This window comes from Callorhinus ursinus, unplaced genomic scaffold (assembly GCF_003265705.2).
Source record: "Callorhinus ursinus isolate GAN/ISIS: 27379988/994484 unplaced genomic scaffold, GSC_fseal_2.0 scaffold4, whole genome shotgun sequence".
NCBI lineage: Eukaryota > Metazoa > Chordata > Mammalia > Carnivora > Otariidae > Callorhinus > Callorhinus ursinus.
The window spans coordinates 143,881,104-143,899,592 of record NW_027397066.1 but is presented as its reverse complement, the minus strand read 5'-3'; the positions used below and the strand labels follow the sequence as shown (position 1 = coordinate 143,899,592).

At 33.1% G+C, this 18,489-nt stretch overlaps 1 protein-coding gene across 11 annotated transcripts in view; it reads left to right on the top strand.

Moving 5' to 3' along the window:
• NEK1 (NIMA related kinase 1) overlaps nt 1-18,489 on the top strand; it is a 215,923-nt gene that overhangs the window by 179,391 nt on the left and 18,043 nt on the right. For 10 of the 11 annotated variants that reach the window (XM_073892483.1, XM_073892490.1, XM_073892491.1 and 7 more), the window contains 6 exons: nt 2,993-3,081; nt 3,817-4,064; nt 9,377-9,528; nt 13,097-13,305; nt 14,736-14,866; nt 15,358-15,490. In XM_073892483.1, the coding sequence (XP_073748584.1) occupies nt 2,993-3,081; nt 3,817-4,064; nt 9,377-9,528; nt 13,097-13,305; nt 14,736-14,866; nt 15,358-15,490 (962 nt within the window). The remainder of the gene's footprint in view (nt 1-2,992; nt 3,082-3,816; nt 4,065-9,376; nt 9,529-13,096; nt 13,306-14,735; nt 14,867-15,357; nt 15,491-18,489) is intronic. The other variant, XM_073892489.1, reaches the window with a different exon arrangement.

The window sequence follows — 18,489 nt, the reverse complement described above, 5'->3', positions numbered from 1 at the left end:
TTTTTTTTTAGTCAAGGTAAAATTGATATAAAATTACCATTTTAACCATTTTAAAGTGTACAATTCAGTAGTATTTATTACATTGACAGTGTTGTGTAGCCATTGCCACTATGTGGTTCCAGAACATTTTCATCACCCCAAAAGGAAACCCTGATACCAGTTAAACAGCCACTCTCCATTTCCCCTTCCCCCAGCCTTTGTCAATCACTAATCTCCTTTCTGTCTATAGATTTGCCTATTCTGGATATTTCATATGGAATCATACCGTATGTGGCTTTTTGTATCTGGCTTCTTTCACGTACCATAATGTTTTTAAAACATTTAAAACATTTAAATCTTGCTTGTATGAATATTTGTGTACAAGCTTTTGTTTGCACACCCATATTCTTTTAAGTGTATAACTAGGAATAGAATTGCTGCAGCGTATGGTAATTCTATGTTTAACTTTCTGAGGAACCAAGGAACATTACATTTTGAATGAAGAAAAGTGTTACTTGTATGATTAGAAATAAAAACTGAAAACCAAAAATAGAAAAATTTTCAAAATTTAAAACTGAAAAAGTAAAAAATTATTTAAATTTGAGATGAATTACAAAGAATTAAGAAAACAGAAACTGCTTATAAGCCAAACTTGCAGAGATAAGTTACTGGGGTGCCTTTGGTTTTTGTTGTTGTTGTTTTTATTGTAGTGGACACACAGTGTTACATTAGTTTCTGACAACTCTGTACTTAAACTATTGTTATCACAAGTGTAGCTATCATCTATCACCATACAGCCTTGTTATAATACCATTGACTATATTCCCCATGTCTGTGTTCCCTTTATCCCCATGACTTACTCATTCTATAACTGGAACCATGGACCTCTCACTACCCCTTACCCTTATTGCCCATCTTCTCACCCCCCCCTTCCTTCTGGTAAACTACCAGTTTATTCTCTGTATTGGCTCTGTTTCTGCTTTTTGTTTGCTTCATTTGTTTGTTCATTTGGTTTTTAGATTCCACATATAAGTGAAATCATACGGTTCTTGTCTTTCTCTATCTGACTTATTTCACTGAGCATGATACCTTCTATATCCATCTGTATTATTGCAGATGGCCAGATCTCATTCCTTGTTATGGGTGAGTAATATTCCTGTATGTGTGTGTGTGTGTGTGTGTGTATTTATCTGTCAGTGGACACTTGGGTTGCTTTCAAATCTAGGATATTGTTAATAATGCTGTAATAAACATAGGGGTGCATAGATCTTTTCAAATTAATGTTTCTGTTTTCTTTGGATAAATACCCAGTAGTGGAGTTACTGGATTGTATGATATTTCTATTTTTAATATCTAGAGGAAACTGTACTGTTTTTTATAGTGGCTGCACTATTTACATCCTCACCAGCAGTGCACAAGGATTCCTTTTTTTTTTTTTTTCAGACTCATTTATTTATTTGTCAGGGAGAAAGAGAGAGAGAGAGCACAAGCAGGTGGAGTGGCAGGCAGAGGGAGAAGCAGGCTCCCTGTTGAGCTGCCGGGGATGTGGAATTCCATCCCAGGACCCTGGGATCATGACCTGAGCCAAAGGCAGACACTCAACTGACTGAACCAACCAGGCCTCCCAAGGGTTCCTTTTTTGTCCACATCCTCACCAACACTTACCTCTTGTCTTTTTGTTAATAGCCATTCTAACAGATTTGAGATATCTTGCTTTTGATTTGCATTTCCCTGATGATTAGTGATGTTTAACATCTTTTTCTGTGTTTGTTTGAAAACTTTGGACTGTATTCTTCCAGTCTTTAAGTTTTTGTTAAAAAAATATATAATACATGAATATAATTCCCAGATGTATTGAAATAAAAACTGTCAGTTCTTCTTTACCTTTTTTCCTCAATTAATTCACTCTTGAGTGTTAAAACTTTTTTGTGCATATCATTCTATATAGTGTGCTACACACCATTTTTTGAAACCTAACACCACTTAATACAAATTGATCTGTAGATTACTTTGCTTACTTAATAAAATATATTATTAATTTATTTATAAATTTATAAATTTATATTAATTTATTTTATATTTATAATAATAAATTTATTTTATTTATAAAATATATTATTCATTTTATATTTATAAATAAATGTACTTAATATATTAAATATATATATTTGTTTCTACTTTGCTAACTTAAATATATTAATTTATTTATATAATATATTAAATATATGTTTATATTTATTTTATATTTATTTATAAACTATCATTCCACAGTACTTCACATAGATTTCTATTTCATTATTGTAACAGCTGCATGATATTTTATAGTATTAGTATATTATAATTGTTTTATATTCTCTGCTATTAAGGGGCATTTTGATTGCTTGAAGTAGTGGTTCTCAAACATTAGCAAATATTAGAATTACTTTGGTATTTATTAAAATAAATTGCTGGGCCTTATCCCCCAAAGTTTCTGATTGATAGGTCCAGGGAGGCCCTGAGCATTTTTATTTCTTTTTTAAGATTTTATTTATTTATTTGACAGAGAGACAATACAAGCAGGGGGAGTGTGAGAGGGAGAAGCAGGCTTCCCCCTGAGCAGGGAGCCCGATGCGGGGCATTGTGGGGCTCAATCCCAGGACCCTGGGATTATGATCTGAGCCATAGGCAGACATTTAACGACTGAGCTCCTCAGGCGCCCCCTGAGCATTTGTATTTTGAGCAAGTTTCTGTGTGTTCCTAATGTCTAGGGGCCACATTTTGGGAACCACAATTATAAGAAGTGGTGAGGCCGGTTTTTGTGACTGACTATGATTGGTGAAGGTTTTAACCGGGTAAAAAATACAATGTGCTTATGAGAGGAAATATATCCACACACATAAGTGAGGAAAATATTTGGAAGAGGGACCACAGGATGCTGGTGAACTTGTTCTCCTTTTTTTTTTTTTTTTTTTTAATTTAAGAGTGCTTTTATTTCTAGTAAATTGTATTTCTACCGATGTATCCATCTGGGCAGGTTGGAAGATAGGATCACTGTTCAGCAAAATGAAGTTCCTGAAGATGAAATCTCAAACAATGTGGATCACCTTAGTGAAGTTGATATTAGTAAGTTTCATTGTATTAGACTACTTTTGGAAGGTTGTTAACCTGAATCTCTTTTGTTTGGACAACATATTAATAGCATTTTTTATCAGTCCCCTCAATTGTTTAAAAAATGTAATAGGCATAGAGCACTAGATTCTCATTAATAAGCCTGGATTGTTTGGCAACATGGCCAATAAATCTTTTTGGTCAATTATTTTATGAAATGTTCAAAACAGAAAGAATTGCTTGCCAAAACTAAGCCAGTATACTAAGGACATTAAGTAAATTGTCTTCTTGTTTTTAATAATATTAATTATAAAATATGAGAAATATAATTTTTCCTATCTAACCTGTAGGAACAAAGATAAACTGGAGCTAAATATGAGTGTCTAAACAGTATATTTTCACATTTCCTAATTTTTTTTCTTTTTCCTATTTTAATTGGAAATGACATAACATTCTGATACTGTGAAAGTAGAAATTCATTCTAGTGCTAATGACACTTTTTTTATTATGTTATATATTTTAGAACTTGAATTTAATGGAGGTATATAGCAAATTAATCTGCTTTCTGAAAATAAAACCTTATATCCTATCAAAGTTTACTTATAAGGTAATTAATCATATCTATACTTTGATTTTGTTTTTCTGATAGAGAGTTTTTGGCTAGATTCATGTTAAGTACTGTGCTTTTTCAGTATCACATAGAGGTTAAGTACTGTATAGACATCACAGAATTTTTCCGTTATACCACAGGACCTGAAATAGGTGATTCTCAGCACCCTAAATGTGATGTTGATAAATCTGTGCAACCAGAGCCATTTTTCCATAGAGTGGTTCTTTCAAAACACTTGAACGTAGTCTCTCAAATTCAGTCAATTCTGTGTTCACCAGAAGAATCCTTTCCGCTTCGATCTCGCTCTGATTCACCACCAAAAAATAAAAGCCAAAATTCCTTGCTGATTGGACTTTCAACTGGTCTATTTGATGCAAACAACCCAAAGGCAAGTATGCACCTCCAATGGAAAATATCTGTTTTAATAACATTTCTTATTTACTGTTTTTCTTTAATAAACCATAATATTGAGTTTTAATCTCTTATACACACACACACACAAATAAACAAAAACAGTAATAAAACCTCCATCTTCTCTTCTGGGATTCTGAAAAGAAATTGCCATTGAGTACAACTAGGACAAAGACTGTTTCACTGGCTCCTTGTTCAGGATTCTTTTTACTGGGTCGACTTTTATTTAAGTAAAAATCCCTCTTACACCGTTTCCCTTTCTCACTACTCAACCCAACTTCCATTTTTCATATAAGACTAAATTTAAGCAATATATTTTAAGTGGACAGAAGTGCTGTTTGCCTAATTTGTATGTAGAAAAGGTAATAGATATTCATATGCACTTTATGGCAAAAAATTTTCAAACTTCTTCCCTTTTTTCACTTGCTGTTTTTGAAAATATGTAACCAATTTTTTCTTATTAAGAAATTATAATATTTATAGAAAATTTAAAGATATAAAGAAATCACATATTTTGTTATATTACTTTTACATATGTAATTATTACATCTATAAAACTTTCTGCCAAATTAGAATAGTATGCATATTTTTTGTTACCTGCTTTTCTGTTTAATATGTACTATAAAATTATTACAAATGTTAATATTACAAATTATTATAAAAACAGCATTTTGTCATATCATCAAATAATCTCTCATATCATCTATAATGACCACAAATTCCATTGTGCTACTATGCTAGATATAATTTTTTTAACTAATCTATTTTTGTTGGGCCTTTAGGTTTCAATTTTTGTTACAGTAACCACCTACATCTGTATCTTTGACAGTAGCCACAATTATTTTCATAAAATAAATTTCTGTAAGTGGAGTTCAAAAGTTATATTGTATAGTGCCTGATTTCCCTTTAAGAAATAGCTTATAATGCCTCAATAGTATGTAAGAGTCTGGACTCTAAAAAGCACCAACTGTTATCATTCACTTAAAAATTGTGTATTAAGGAGCGGAGTAATGATATTTTTAAAAATTTGTGTTTCTGTGTTTACCAGTGGGGTTGGACATTTTTCATGTATTTAAGTCTATATGGGAATGAATTACCTGAATTCTTTTGTCCTTTTTAAATATGTCATTTTGATTTTCAATTTAATTTTCAAATGGGATATGTTTTTATTTTTTGGAGTGTTTTCTTAAGTTTATTTTAAATGTAGAGATTGTGAAATTCTCTCATTTGTCTAATAGCAGTCAAACTTTCAAAGATAATAAACTGTGAAAACAAATTTATGATCTTCAGAGTTTGAGAATAAGGCCTATTTATGGTACAGATGAGGATTATCCTATAATTCATGTACTTTCTTTTGTAGTAAAGGTGTATAGCTGTCTTTAGCCCAGAATTTTTGAATAACTTATTTCTGTGTATAAAGTTAACATTCCTTGCATAATAAATTTTATTTGATTTTCTTTCATAGCCTTAGTTCAGCCTTAGTAATTCTACGGAAGTACTTACTTGGGAAGTAAGCACAACAAAGCAGATTTTGTGTAGGGGACTGACTGTGAGAGGGAGGGGCAAGAAAAAATCCTAGAAAATCAAAGCAATTTGTAGCCATTTAAGACAAGGACAGAAGGCCATACCTGTCTATCCCTTAAATCTTTGAGGTCATGAGGGGCACCTGGGTGCCTCAGTCATTAAGCATCTGCCTTCCACTCAGGGCATGATCCCAGGGTCCTGGGATTGAGCCCCACATCAGGCTCTCTGCTCAGCGAGGAGTCTGCTTCTCCTTCTCCCTCTGCTGCTCCCCCTGTTTGCGCTCTCTCTCTGTCAAATAAATAAAAATCTTTAAAAAAAAAATCTTTTGAGATCATGCGAGTTCATCACTGGGCCAAAATGGTGACCTTGAAATATGAAGAAAAGGTAAAAATTATTTATAATCATTTAAATAATCTGTTTACTAAATGGAATAATTTGAGCTCTTACAAAGATTGTTGTTGAAATTCTTTTTAAAAATGTTGTTATGCCACTTGTCTTCTTTTTTTATTAAAGGAAATCCTCCTTGTACTTTGAATCCTAACCTCTCTCACCTTCTCAAGAATTCACTTGTTTACTTTGGTCACACTAGCTTGTATCATCAGCTTTTTCCTCTATAATAGATCATTTCCTCAACATGCATATTCTAATAAGTCCCGTCATAATTAGCAAACTTCTCATGAGAACATGCCCTTCTCTGGCTACCACCCCTTTCTCTGCTCCCTTTTACAACCAAACATCTTGAGTATGTTGTATCTTTACAGTCTCCACTTCCATTCACTTCCAAATACATTCCAACATGACTTTTAGCACACTCCTCCATTAAAATTGCTTTTGTCAAATCAATTACTAGTACATTGGCAAATTCCCAGTACCTTTTTCTCTCTCAACCTTTCTTGACTTTTCTTCTTCCAACACAGTTGATATACACTTTATTTTTAAAATAGTTTTATCTCTTGGCTTTCTTTATATCATATTTTCCTCTGCACTCATGAGTCACCCTTTAGTCTCCTTTACTGGTGGCTACTACTCTAACAGATCTCTTTAAAAGAATGTATTCTTCTGTCATCATGTAAAATGTTCTGTAAATGTCAAGAATTAAGTCAAATTGGTTGATAGTGCTGTTCAAGTCTTCTTTATCTTTACTAATTTTTTTGTCTATTGTATCTAGTTATATCATTTGTTGAGAAAAGAATGGAAAAATTATATAATTATCTTTTCATTTGTGTCAGTTTTTGTTCCATGTATTTTGAAACTTTGTTATTGAGTGAATAAAAATTTAGTATTACTGTTCCTTCTGGATGAATTGATAGGTTTATTGTTATGAAGGATCCCATTTGTTTGATAGTGTTGTTCATCTTCTGTGTTCTTACTGATTTTCTTTCTACTTGTTTATCAGCTACTGAAAAAGGAGTATTGAAATTTCCAGTCAATTGAATGTAAATTAATAATCTTTATATCTTCTTGATAAATTGCCTTCTTTATCATTATGAAATGACTCTCCTTATTCTTGGTCATATCACCTTGTTCTGAAATCTATTTTGTCTGGTTTTAATATACCCATTCCAGCTTTCTGATGATTAGTATTTGTAAGGTGTATATATATATTTTACCTTCATAATTTGTAATCACACTGATTTTTATGTAGATTTTTTTGTAGCTGTCACGTTGTCAAGTCTTGTTTTTTAACCAGTCTGACAGCCTCTTCTATTTAAAGTGATTAGACCATTTACTTTTCATGTAATTTTCGATAATATTATTGGTCTGACTGAGTTTAAACCTACCATTTTGCTATTTGTTCGCTATTTGTCTCATCACTTTTTCTGTTCTTATTTTACTTTTATTCTCCCTTCTTTCAGATTATTTTTAGCATTTTATTTTATCTCTGCTATTTGCCAATATAGACGTTTTCAAAAACTTATTTGTAATTCTCAGCTTTCAAGATGCAGTTTTAGCTTTTTACAGTCTTCCTTCAAAATATTATACCAATTCACATATGACATAAGAACGTTTTCACAGTGTACTTCCATTTCCACCCTCTTGTCTATTCTTTTGGCATTGTTGTCTTATATTTTACATCCACATGTAAATTTTTATTGTTTTTGTTTAATAACAGACATAGCCCCTGTCCACCAACCTATGTGGTTCTCTTCATATTTTGAGAAAAAGTAGAACTTAACCAACAACAAAAACATCTAAAAAATCTATCAAAGAAGACTGTGAACATGAAGCATTTTTAATATAGGACAGATAGCTGTTGGACTGATGGGTGCATAGACCCATTCCAAGAGGAAAATTGCCAAATTACATACCTCTCGAAATTTCTTTCTACTGTATTATTTTATGTTAGGTTAGGAAAGCTATTTTAATTAGTGAAAGGAATAAACTAAAATTGAGATTTTTTTTTTTTTACCAGGGTTAGAATTTTTCTGTCTAAAAAATATTGCATCTTTATATATAGACCCCTTGAATTTAGGTATATAATGCATATATGCTATATATTTTTGATTTTAGCATCTATCTGAAGAAAATGTTACTATATGCATACTTTGCACACTGCTGGTTTATAATATACATGGTTCAAATAAACAAGCATAAATTCTGCCGACAATGGGAGATTCAGCAAAAGAAATATCTTCAGTACCATCAATAAGTGTTTTAACAAGCAGTGTATCTTCACCATCTTATAGTTCATAACTATTTTTTACTTGTGCTGTAATATGTAAATTATGTTCAAATAATGGAAATCTATTCTTTTTCTCAAAAACAGATTGTACCAATTAAATTGGCAAAATATATAAATTTTCATTAATATGCTAAACATTATGTTTTCTTCATAGTCCCCAATCTGGTGTAGGATTCTTACCAGGGCCTTAGGAATTATGTTACCCAAATCTTACAGTTTCCTTTATGGTTATTAACCGAATTCTGAGGCTTATGTATATAGACATTTGTTTCATTGTCTTGTCTATCCATCACATTCTAATTGCTGATAGGTTGGTGGACAGGGCTATTTCTGTTATTCCTGGTCTTATCCAAACAAATACAAATTTTACACACCTCAACTGTACATTGTTTTTTTCTCAAGTCAGTTTCTTCTCACCTGCTGCTATAAATGATTCTTAGTATGAACATCAAGTACCTGTCTTTCTAGGCTTGCCTTCTTGTGGGAAAGGCTCCAATTACAGTCCCTTGTTCATGGAAGTGATATTAGACTTTTTTATTTTTGCACTAATATGAAGTTCCTTATTTAACCATTGTTGGCTACCCAGCAGGCCCTATGATACAAAGGGCCACTAATTATGTGTAATAGTGCTTTGCCAAGCTTCAGACTAACTCAGTTCAGGATTTGGGGAAAATATCTGGGGAAGATTGGCCATAGAAAATTGTGAGAGAAAGAGAGACAATAAAAGAGGGATAGTGTGGGTCTTGAGTGAGAAGGAGCAAATTGGCAGTTTCTGGCACTGCCTGATTTCTGACAGATTTCTAATTCCATTCCCTGGGCATACCCCAACTAAACACCTCTCCCTGCCTTTTAATGGTGACTTAAGTGAATCCCTACCAGTTTAGTTTACTCACTGAAAAAATACAGAGATGAAATTCAAGAAATTAGGTTCTAATCTTAGACGAGTCACCTCTGGAGCTTCTAACTCTAAATATATGATATAAAATAAAAAATTAGTATTAGCACTAACTTTCTAATTTTTTAAATTCATTTTTGTTTTCTAATGATCTTACTCCTACTAAGAAATCTGTTGACTTTTTTAGATGTTGAGGACATGTTCACTTCCAGATCTCTCAAAATTGTTCAGAACACTGATGGATGTTCCCACTGTAGGAGATGTATGTCAAGACAATCTTGAAATAGATGAAAATGAAGATGAGCATATTAAAGAAGGACCATCTGATTCTGAAGACATGTGAGTATGATGTCATTAATAAATACTAGCACTAACAGAATTTCTGAGTTTATGTGAACTCTAGAGATGTAACTCACCTAGACAGGTTTTTTTTAAAAGATTTTATTTATTTATTTGACAGATACACAGCGAGAGAGGGAACACAAGCAGGGGGAGTGGGAGAGGGAGAAGCAGGCCTCCCGTGGATTAGGGAGCCTGATGCGGGGCTCCATCCCAGGACCCTGGGATCATGACCTGAGCCAAAGGCAGATGCTAAACGACTGAGCCACTCAGGCGCCACCACCTAGATAGTTTTAAAAAATTATCTGTAACTGATTTTTCACCACTCCTTTGCCTTTTTACAACATACTTAAAGTACAGTCATGCAAGTTTTGATATGTATATTTGCCTCTAGGTAATATAATGACTGACTCTCACTTGAAGAATATGAGAAAATGGTTTCTGTGTGTGCTTTCTGTCATATTCACCACTGAGCATCTAGCACATTGACTTGTCCATGGTACAAGCTTAATAAATATTGCTTAAATGAAGGAGTATTAGCAGCATAATGATCGTTTAAAAGTTTAACACCACATGATATAGGGATTGCAATGGAAAATTGTGAAATACGAACTATTCTACAGTTCCCCAGGGAAAAGAGCAGAAAGCCTCTACAACTCTCTCCTGCCATGTATGATTTCAAAACCATGACTGTGGGAAGTTAGCAGGTAGACTAGTTGTTTTGTTTGCTTATGTGTGTTCTGCATGTAACTTAATTGCTTTCACAGAATTCCTTTCTTCATGATTCATAGGGAATCTAGAATCCAAGAGGCAAATTTAACCAACCCTTCTGAGAAGTGTAGGAAGTGATAGCCCCTTAGACAGTACAAGTAAGCTCTCCCCCACCAGACAAATGTTACCCAATATGGGGGGGAAATAAAGTGTTTGAGAAGGTATAGTGTATTCAAATTATCAGGAAAATATGGTATAAAATACTGGGATTTTTATGATTTATTTTCTGATATTTTTGAACTTAAGTTTCTACATTTTATGTCTTTTAATAGAAAAAAAACTGTGTTTGGATATGATCGATATCCAATTAAATATCAATCTCATGATTTTGCCCCCCTATACTAGTTGAGCCAGAGCCACTGTATCTGGCAGATATTATTTTCTGGTTTTTTTGTTTGTTTTTCTTAAGGCTTGACTCTTGTTTCTTACATTTTTAACCAAACTGTGTCTATTAAAAGTTTTGCCCCCCCCTTTTTTCATCTTTTATAGAGTTCTTTATATTTTTGCTAGTGTCCTCAGATTATGCAGGAAGTTACCCTTTTATCCTTGTTTTCTTCTGCTTGGCTGTAGTCATAAGCACTTTAACTATGTGTTTTTATTGAGCTTCTTGGAGAACATGACAACGTATCAGCACCTTTATGGTTGACAGAGTGCTAGGTAACAATTTTTCCTCAAAGTTTATATAAAGTCGTCAGTTTTTATATGACTACACAGTAAGTTGTTTGTGGCTTGTGTTCTTTTAATTACTAGTTGATGACAATTTTATTTTAAAATTTAAATTAGAAGTTTTTAATATTAACTTAAAATTTTGAAAACCAAGTTATTTTTTAAAGTAAGTTAGTCCATACCAGGAAATTTTACTTGATGTTTTCCTTGGGAATTTTTTCTCTTTTTTTGGTCCAAACTTCACTCAAGGTCATATAATAAGAAAATCTACTAAAATGTGAATTCAGGGCCAGATTTTAAAATATATCTTTCAAAAAAATGTTAATCTTATACTTTTCTTATAATGGCAGACTTGGCAGCCCCATTTACTTTAATACCACCTATAGTGGGCACTGATTCCTCTGGGTTGGCCATAGGAAGATTTTATCAACAGGTCATTATTTGATCATTGTTGTAATGGTACATAGCAGGTGTGCATATTATGTTAGTCTTGTAATTAAATATGAAGTTGAATGCTACTAATAGGATGATCCAAAAAATTAGACATACTCTCTTTTTCATTCTAATTAGATGCTTTGCTTTTCTATACCTGCTACAAAGTCAAAGTGTAGACGTTTGTACACATAAACAGAAAATAAAGATATTTCTACTTTAAAAGAGTATTTTCTTTTCCATTAATGGAAATTTTATTTAAGATCTTGCATAATACCATTTCTATTTTAGCTTTTTAGTAAATACTTATTTGATTGGAATCTAAACTTGAAGGCTTTAATCAGCTTTTGTGTCCTGTGCAGCATCACTTTTCTGGTGGATGAAATCCTCAACATGGGTACATAATCTCTTTCAGAAGACTTCCCTTATCTAAAATCTCAATTAACTCTTAATCTACAGACTTTTCCCTATGCACGCCACTTTAGGAGAAAGAGGCAAATCATAAGAGAAAGTTGATGAGTATGTTTTTGAGGTATTGTAGAAGTGGTGAGAAGACTTAGATTTCAATCTTTATTAGCTATTTATTGATTGTGTAGCCTTGAGCAAATCATTTAAGCACTTTGTTTCAATGCCCATGTCTCTAAAATGAGTTATGAGTTATGTGTAGATAAAATTTTAGTAGTAGGATAAAACTGCTTAATAAACTAAGGTACTATATAAATCGAGGGTATTATTTGCATAAATTAATTCTAGCATCTATAATCCCTTGAAAACAAAATTAGTATCCTGAGCAATGCCTTGGAAACAAGATAATCCAGTGAAGATTATTATGGTTAGTATATTCTAATTGTTCAGTAAAGTCCATTTGTTATGTATTTTAGAAATGTTTTCAAGAATAAGCATCTAAAGGTAAGATATCTGGTGACTATTTTATTCATTAGATCATCCTATTAACCTGAATGTATAATTCCCTAAGTATTTCCGTTTCTAAAAGTTCAAATGTCCAATGAGTGTTTATATGGGAAGCCTGTCATATAGTATACTATTATACATCTACACAAAGATTTTGCTAAATGTTCAAAATTACCTAGAAGAAAAATATTTGAATATTAAATATTTTTTTTAGAAAGCAAGTGAAAAGTCTTTTTAGTCTGGCCTCTTAAAATACTGAAACATTTTTTCAAAGTTTAAGAAGTGAATAATATGATAGTTATGTGATTCTCTTTTAGCAAGTCAGGATCATTTTATTTATTTTTTATATTTTTTTATATTTATTTGTTTGACAGAGAGAGATACAGCGAGAGAGAGAACACAAGCAGGGGGAGTGGGAGAGGGAGAAGCAGGCTTCCCGCGGAGCAGGGAGCCCAATGTGGGGCTCGATCCCAGGACCCTGGGATCATGACCTGAGCCGAAGGCAGACGCTTAACAACTGAGCCACCCAGGTGCCCCAAGTCAGGATCATTTTAAACAAGTCATCTTCTGGCTTATGTATTCCAGAATATGTGTCATATGCTATATTTATAATTGTATTAATCTTCATTTACTTTGTTAAAAACTACTATGTAGGTTTTTTCAGATTTCTTTTTATCCACTATTAGTACTTCTAAGCAGAAAGGAGTGCATGTATATTGAATTGAAGTAAAATTTCAAAATAAGGTGACATTTTGGTAATGTTTAGTTTAATTTTTTAAAATTTCAGTGTTTTTGGAGAAACTGACACAGATTTACAAGAGCTTCAGGCCTCTATGGAACAGTTACTTAGGGAACAACCTGGAGAAGAATGCAGTGAGGAGGAAGAATCAGTCTTAAAGAACAGTGACATAGAACAGACTGCAAATGGGACAGATCTGGCAGATGAGGATGACAATCCCAGCAGTGAAAGTGCCCTAAATGAAGAATGGCATTCAGGTACGTTGTCATGATCGTGGGACTTTTTTTTTTTTTTTTCAATGTATACAAATATTTCAAGTAGAGTATATTTTTCTGCTACCTGATATGAACAGTTTCCAAATTTAAATAAAACTGAAGTATGCTTCTGTGTCTCTGACTTTTATTTATTCTTTTTCTTTTCACACAAATGCCCATATACATTTGTTCCATTTCTTTCCCATTAAATTTTGGAAATGCTTTTGAAGCATTTTTATTGCTTTCTTATCTTTCTTGACTTATTTTTCTAGTACTAAAGATAACAGCCTAGTTTTCTTTTTTTCTTTTTAAATAAAGATTTTATTTATTTTTTGACAGAGACACAGCGAGAGAGGGAACACAAGCAGGGGGAGTGGGAGAGGGAGAACAGGCTTCCTGCCAAGCAGGGAGCCCGGTGCAGGGCTCCATCCCAGGACCCTGGGACCATGACCTAAGCTGAAGGCAGACGCTTAACGACTGAGCCACCCAGGCACCCCAACAGCCTAGTTTTCTTAGCACTTTATATTATACAGAGGGCTTCCACATACAGTGGTTAACCAGCAGGTTTAATGCTAAACCTTTTTAAACTGTTCTTTGTTCATAGCATTACCCCTAAGATGCATAGAAAATATGTGTATTTCGAGAACTATATAATGTTTATTTGGGAAGAAGAGCTAATGTGAAAAGGAACAATTCTTCAGTAACTTTGTCTTTTACTAGAATGTATCCCAGTGTCTTGGACATATACATGACATAGAACATATATAGCATTTATAATACTTTCTAAATGCTTTACTAAATTTTTATGATATGTAGGATAAGTCATCTGCCTCCTGCATGCTTTTTCATGTTTTGGCCTATGTTTAATGTCAACTTTTTAAAAACAGGGTTGGCACCTGGGTGGCTCAGTCGTTAAGCGTCTGCCTTTGGCTCAGGTCATGATCCCAGGGTCCTGGGCTCTAGCCCCACATCGGGCTCCCTGCTCAGCAGGAAGCCTGCTTCTCCCTCTCCCATTCCCCCTGCTTGTGTTCCCTCTCTCGTTGTGTCTCTCTCTGTCAAATAAATAAATAAAATCTTTTAAAAAATAAAAACAGGGTTGGTTTGCCTGAGTGCAGAACATATGGGTATGCTTTTTTCATTTTTTACTCCATTAGAATGTTTTTCTTCTAATCTGGTTTACTGTCTATAAAAGGAAAGATTCCCAAAGTAACAGTCTTGTTAAGACATTTATATACATTGATTTCCTACATAAAAGGCAAAAATTGTAATGATCAAAACCTTATATTGAAAGTACAAGTGGTCTTTCAGTGACATCACTCATCAAAAAGAATTTTAGTCTGTTAGGGTAAGAATTATTTTATTCATTCTTTTTTTTTATTTTTTAAAGATTTTATTTTTTTGTCATAAAATATCTTTTTATTTCTGTTTTTTAGATAACAGTGATGGTGAGATTACCAGTGAATGTGAATATGATAGTGTCTTTAACCATTTAGAGGAACTGAGACTTCACCTGGAGCAGGAAATAGGCTTTGAAAAATTCTTTGAGGTTTATGAGAAAATAAAAGTAAGTAAAATGTCAATTAAAACATTTAAGTTTGGGGTACCTGCCTGGCTAAGTAGGTGGAGCATCCAGTTCTTGATCTCAGGGTCATGAGGTCGAACCCCACCTTGGACGTGGAACCTACTTTAAAAAAAAAAAATTTAATTTTGAAATATGCTCTTTTTGTTTTTGTTTTTCTTTGTTGTTTTTTTTTTTATATTTATTTGAGAGAGAGAGCATGAGCAAGGGGAGCAGCAGAGGCAGAGGTAGAGGGAGAAGCAGGCTGCCCGCTGAGCAGGGACCCTGATGCGGGACTCAATCCCAGTGGGGTCACAAACTGAGCTGAAGGCAGACGCTTAACCGACTGAGCCACCCAGGTGCCCAAAATATGCTCTTTTTGAATTACTAGTGAAATGTCAGTGATTTTTATAGGGCAGTAGATTTATTATAAATAATAAAGTTTCTAGAGAAAGTTAATATTCATATATTAATTTATATTTGGAAATTTGGTATAGGCTGTTCATGAAGATGAAGATGAAAATATCGAGATTTGTTCAACAATAGTTCAGAATATTTTAGGAAATGAACATGAACATCTTTATGCCAAGATTCTTCATTTAGTCATGGCAGATGGAGCCTATCAAGAAGGTAAGATTTCCTCAGTCTTTATATTTTAAGTAAATGTGCACAAAACAGGATGACAGATGTAAATTGCTGAGCTTTTTATCCATGCGTTTTGGTGAGATCTATATTGGAATCATACCCTAGTACTAATAGCAATTATAAAATTAACCATGTCATATACTTGTACTGATTCTATCATTTTTTTTGACTTAAGTCCTTTAAGTTCATATTTTTACTTAATTTATAAGTAACATTTGAGATTTTTTTGTAAGACTCGTATTGGACAGCTCTAGAAATTAGAATACTTTCTTGTCAAGGATGTAGAAGTAAACTTTTAGACATACATGCTTCAGCAATATGTACAATTTCTCCTAAGTAATACCAAATGTAGTCTCTTCCATTCACAGTAGATGGAATTCATTTATAGTGATTTGAATGTAAACTATTTTTCTATTTGGAAAATATTTACCTATAGAATCACTTAAAATATATTAGAACTTTACTGAAAATTATTAAAGTTAAAAATGGTGTTTCCCCTTAAATTTAGTCAAGAGCACTAAACATGGTACCAGACCAGTGGTATAATCCTGACTCTGACAAGCTAGTAATGTGACATTAAGTGATTTATTTTAAGTTTCAGTTTCCACTGCTATAGAAGTTTGGTTACCATTTTAATGCACCATGAATTGTTTTCAAAGTACTTATCACGTGCTTCTTATAGCCTCATACTTTATTACTATGGACATTAAAAAACAGTCTTTGCTTACATGTTGAATTTGGAAGATGAGACATAAGTATATGAAAGTGTAAAACTGTATATAAAATGCATATTCTAAAATACTTTTCAGTGCAGTAGGAATTGGAGAAGGGAAGCTTGGATTATAAAAAATGGAAAGAAATGTAGAGCCATAATAACGTGTCAGAAAACAGTGAAAATTAATGTGTATTAGAGTTAATATTGGAAGCTTCTTATAGGAAATAGTCTCATTGTATGGAAGTGTTGAATCACTGTATTGTGCACCTGAAACTAATACTACACTGTTAACTAACTGGAATTTAAATAAAAAAAGAAAATTAGTCTTTGTGATTAGATACTGTGAAGTGTTTAAAATACATAGAGGAAATCACTGAAGGTTTGTGAACTGAAAGAACTGACGGAGTGAAGGAGATGTTTTATAAAGTTCAGCCTCGTAGTAGTATTCTCGATAACTTGGAGAATCCTAAAATTGCAAATAAGATCTGTTTTGAAGCTGTAGATGCCTTTGGGCACAAGATGGTGAATACCTGGATTTAGTGTTCATATGAGTGGAGCGTTAATATTCAGTTCACATATTTCAGAGCCAGGCTTTTAATAAAAATATTTGATATTTTGAATCATGAAAAATCAAGTTTCCTAAAATCAAATTCAAGAATGTCTTTTATTTTGGGAGCAACTTCACTTAGTTAAGTTATAGACTTATTTATATTGACCATAAAGCTCAGCCAAAAAAAAAAAAAAAACAATGTTTTTGAATTGGTTAAATGTAAGTAAAAATCTCCTAAAAACTCTAATAGTTATTGTTAAGTCAAAACTAGAAAATCTTCAGGTACAGTGAGTACTCCACTGCATCTTCATTACTATTCTTACCTTAACAAAATAACTGTCAAGAAAATGTTAGGGTCATTAGCAACAAGTAATGGATTGAATATATGCCAGTAATTAATGCTGCATATGTTCTTAATTATGGTTTTCTTTAGCCCGCTTAATAATTAAGATGATCACAAATAGGCAAAAACAGAATAATGTTTCATATGTATGGTAGTGCAATGAAACCTATCAAAAGAAACTTAGGGGCGCCTGGGTGGCTCAGTTGGTTAAGCGTCTGCCTTCAGCTCAGGTCATGATCCCAGGCTCCTGGGATCGAGCCCCACATCAGGCTCCCTGCTCACCAGGGAGCCTGCTTCTCCCTCTGCCTCTGCCTGCCACTCCCCCAGCTTGTGCTCTCTCTCTCTCTCTGACAAATAAATAAATAAAATCTTTAAAAAAAAAAACAAAAAAGAAACTTAAAGGAGCACCTTTCTTTTCTTTTTAGTTTTTTTATTTGACTAAAGTTGACACACGATATTCTATTAGTTTCAGTTGTACAACATAGCGACTTGACAAGTTTTACTTTATGCTGTGCTCACCGCAAGTATAGCTACCACCTGTCACCAAATAATACTATTACAATATCATTAATTATATTTCTTATACTATGCCTTTTCTTCCCATGATTTGTTCATTCCATAACTGGAAGCCTGTATCCCCCACTCCTCTTCACCCATTTTGCCAGTCCTCTCAACCCCCTCTCTGGCAACCATCAGTATTTTCTCTGTATTTGTAAGTCTGATTCTGCTTTTTGTTTCCTTATTCTTTTTATTTTATTTTATCTTAGATTCTGCATATGAGTGAAATCATATGGTATTCCTCTTTCTCAGTCTGACTTATTTTACTTAGCAAAATACCTCTGGATCCATTTATGTTGTCACAAAGGACACACTCATCCTTTTTTTATGTCTGTATGATATTCCAGTGCATGTATACAACATCATATCCATTCATATGTTGATGAACACTTAGGTTGCTTCCATATCTTGGCTACTGTTAATAATGCTGCAGTAAACATAGGAGTGCATATATCTTTTCGAATTCGTGTTTTCATTTTCTTTGGGTAAATACCCAGTAGTGGAATTGTTGGAATAAATGGTATTTCTATTTGTAACTTTTTGAGGAGCTTCCATTACTGTTTTCCACAATGGCTATACCAGTTTACTTTGTACCAACAGTGTGCGAGCGTTCCTTTTTCTCCATATCCTCACCAACACTTGTTATTTCTTATCTTTTTGATATTAGCCATTCTGACATATGTGAGGTAATATCCCATTGTGGATTTGCATTTCTCTGATGATTAATGATATTGAGCATCTTTTCATGTGTCTGTTAGCTATCTATATGTCTTCTTTGGAAAAATGTCTATTTATGTTCTCTGCCCATTTTTTAATCA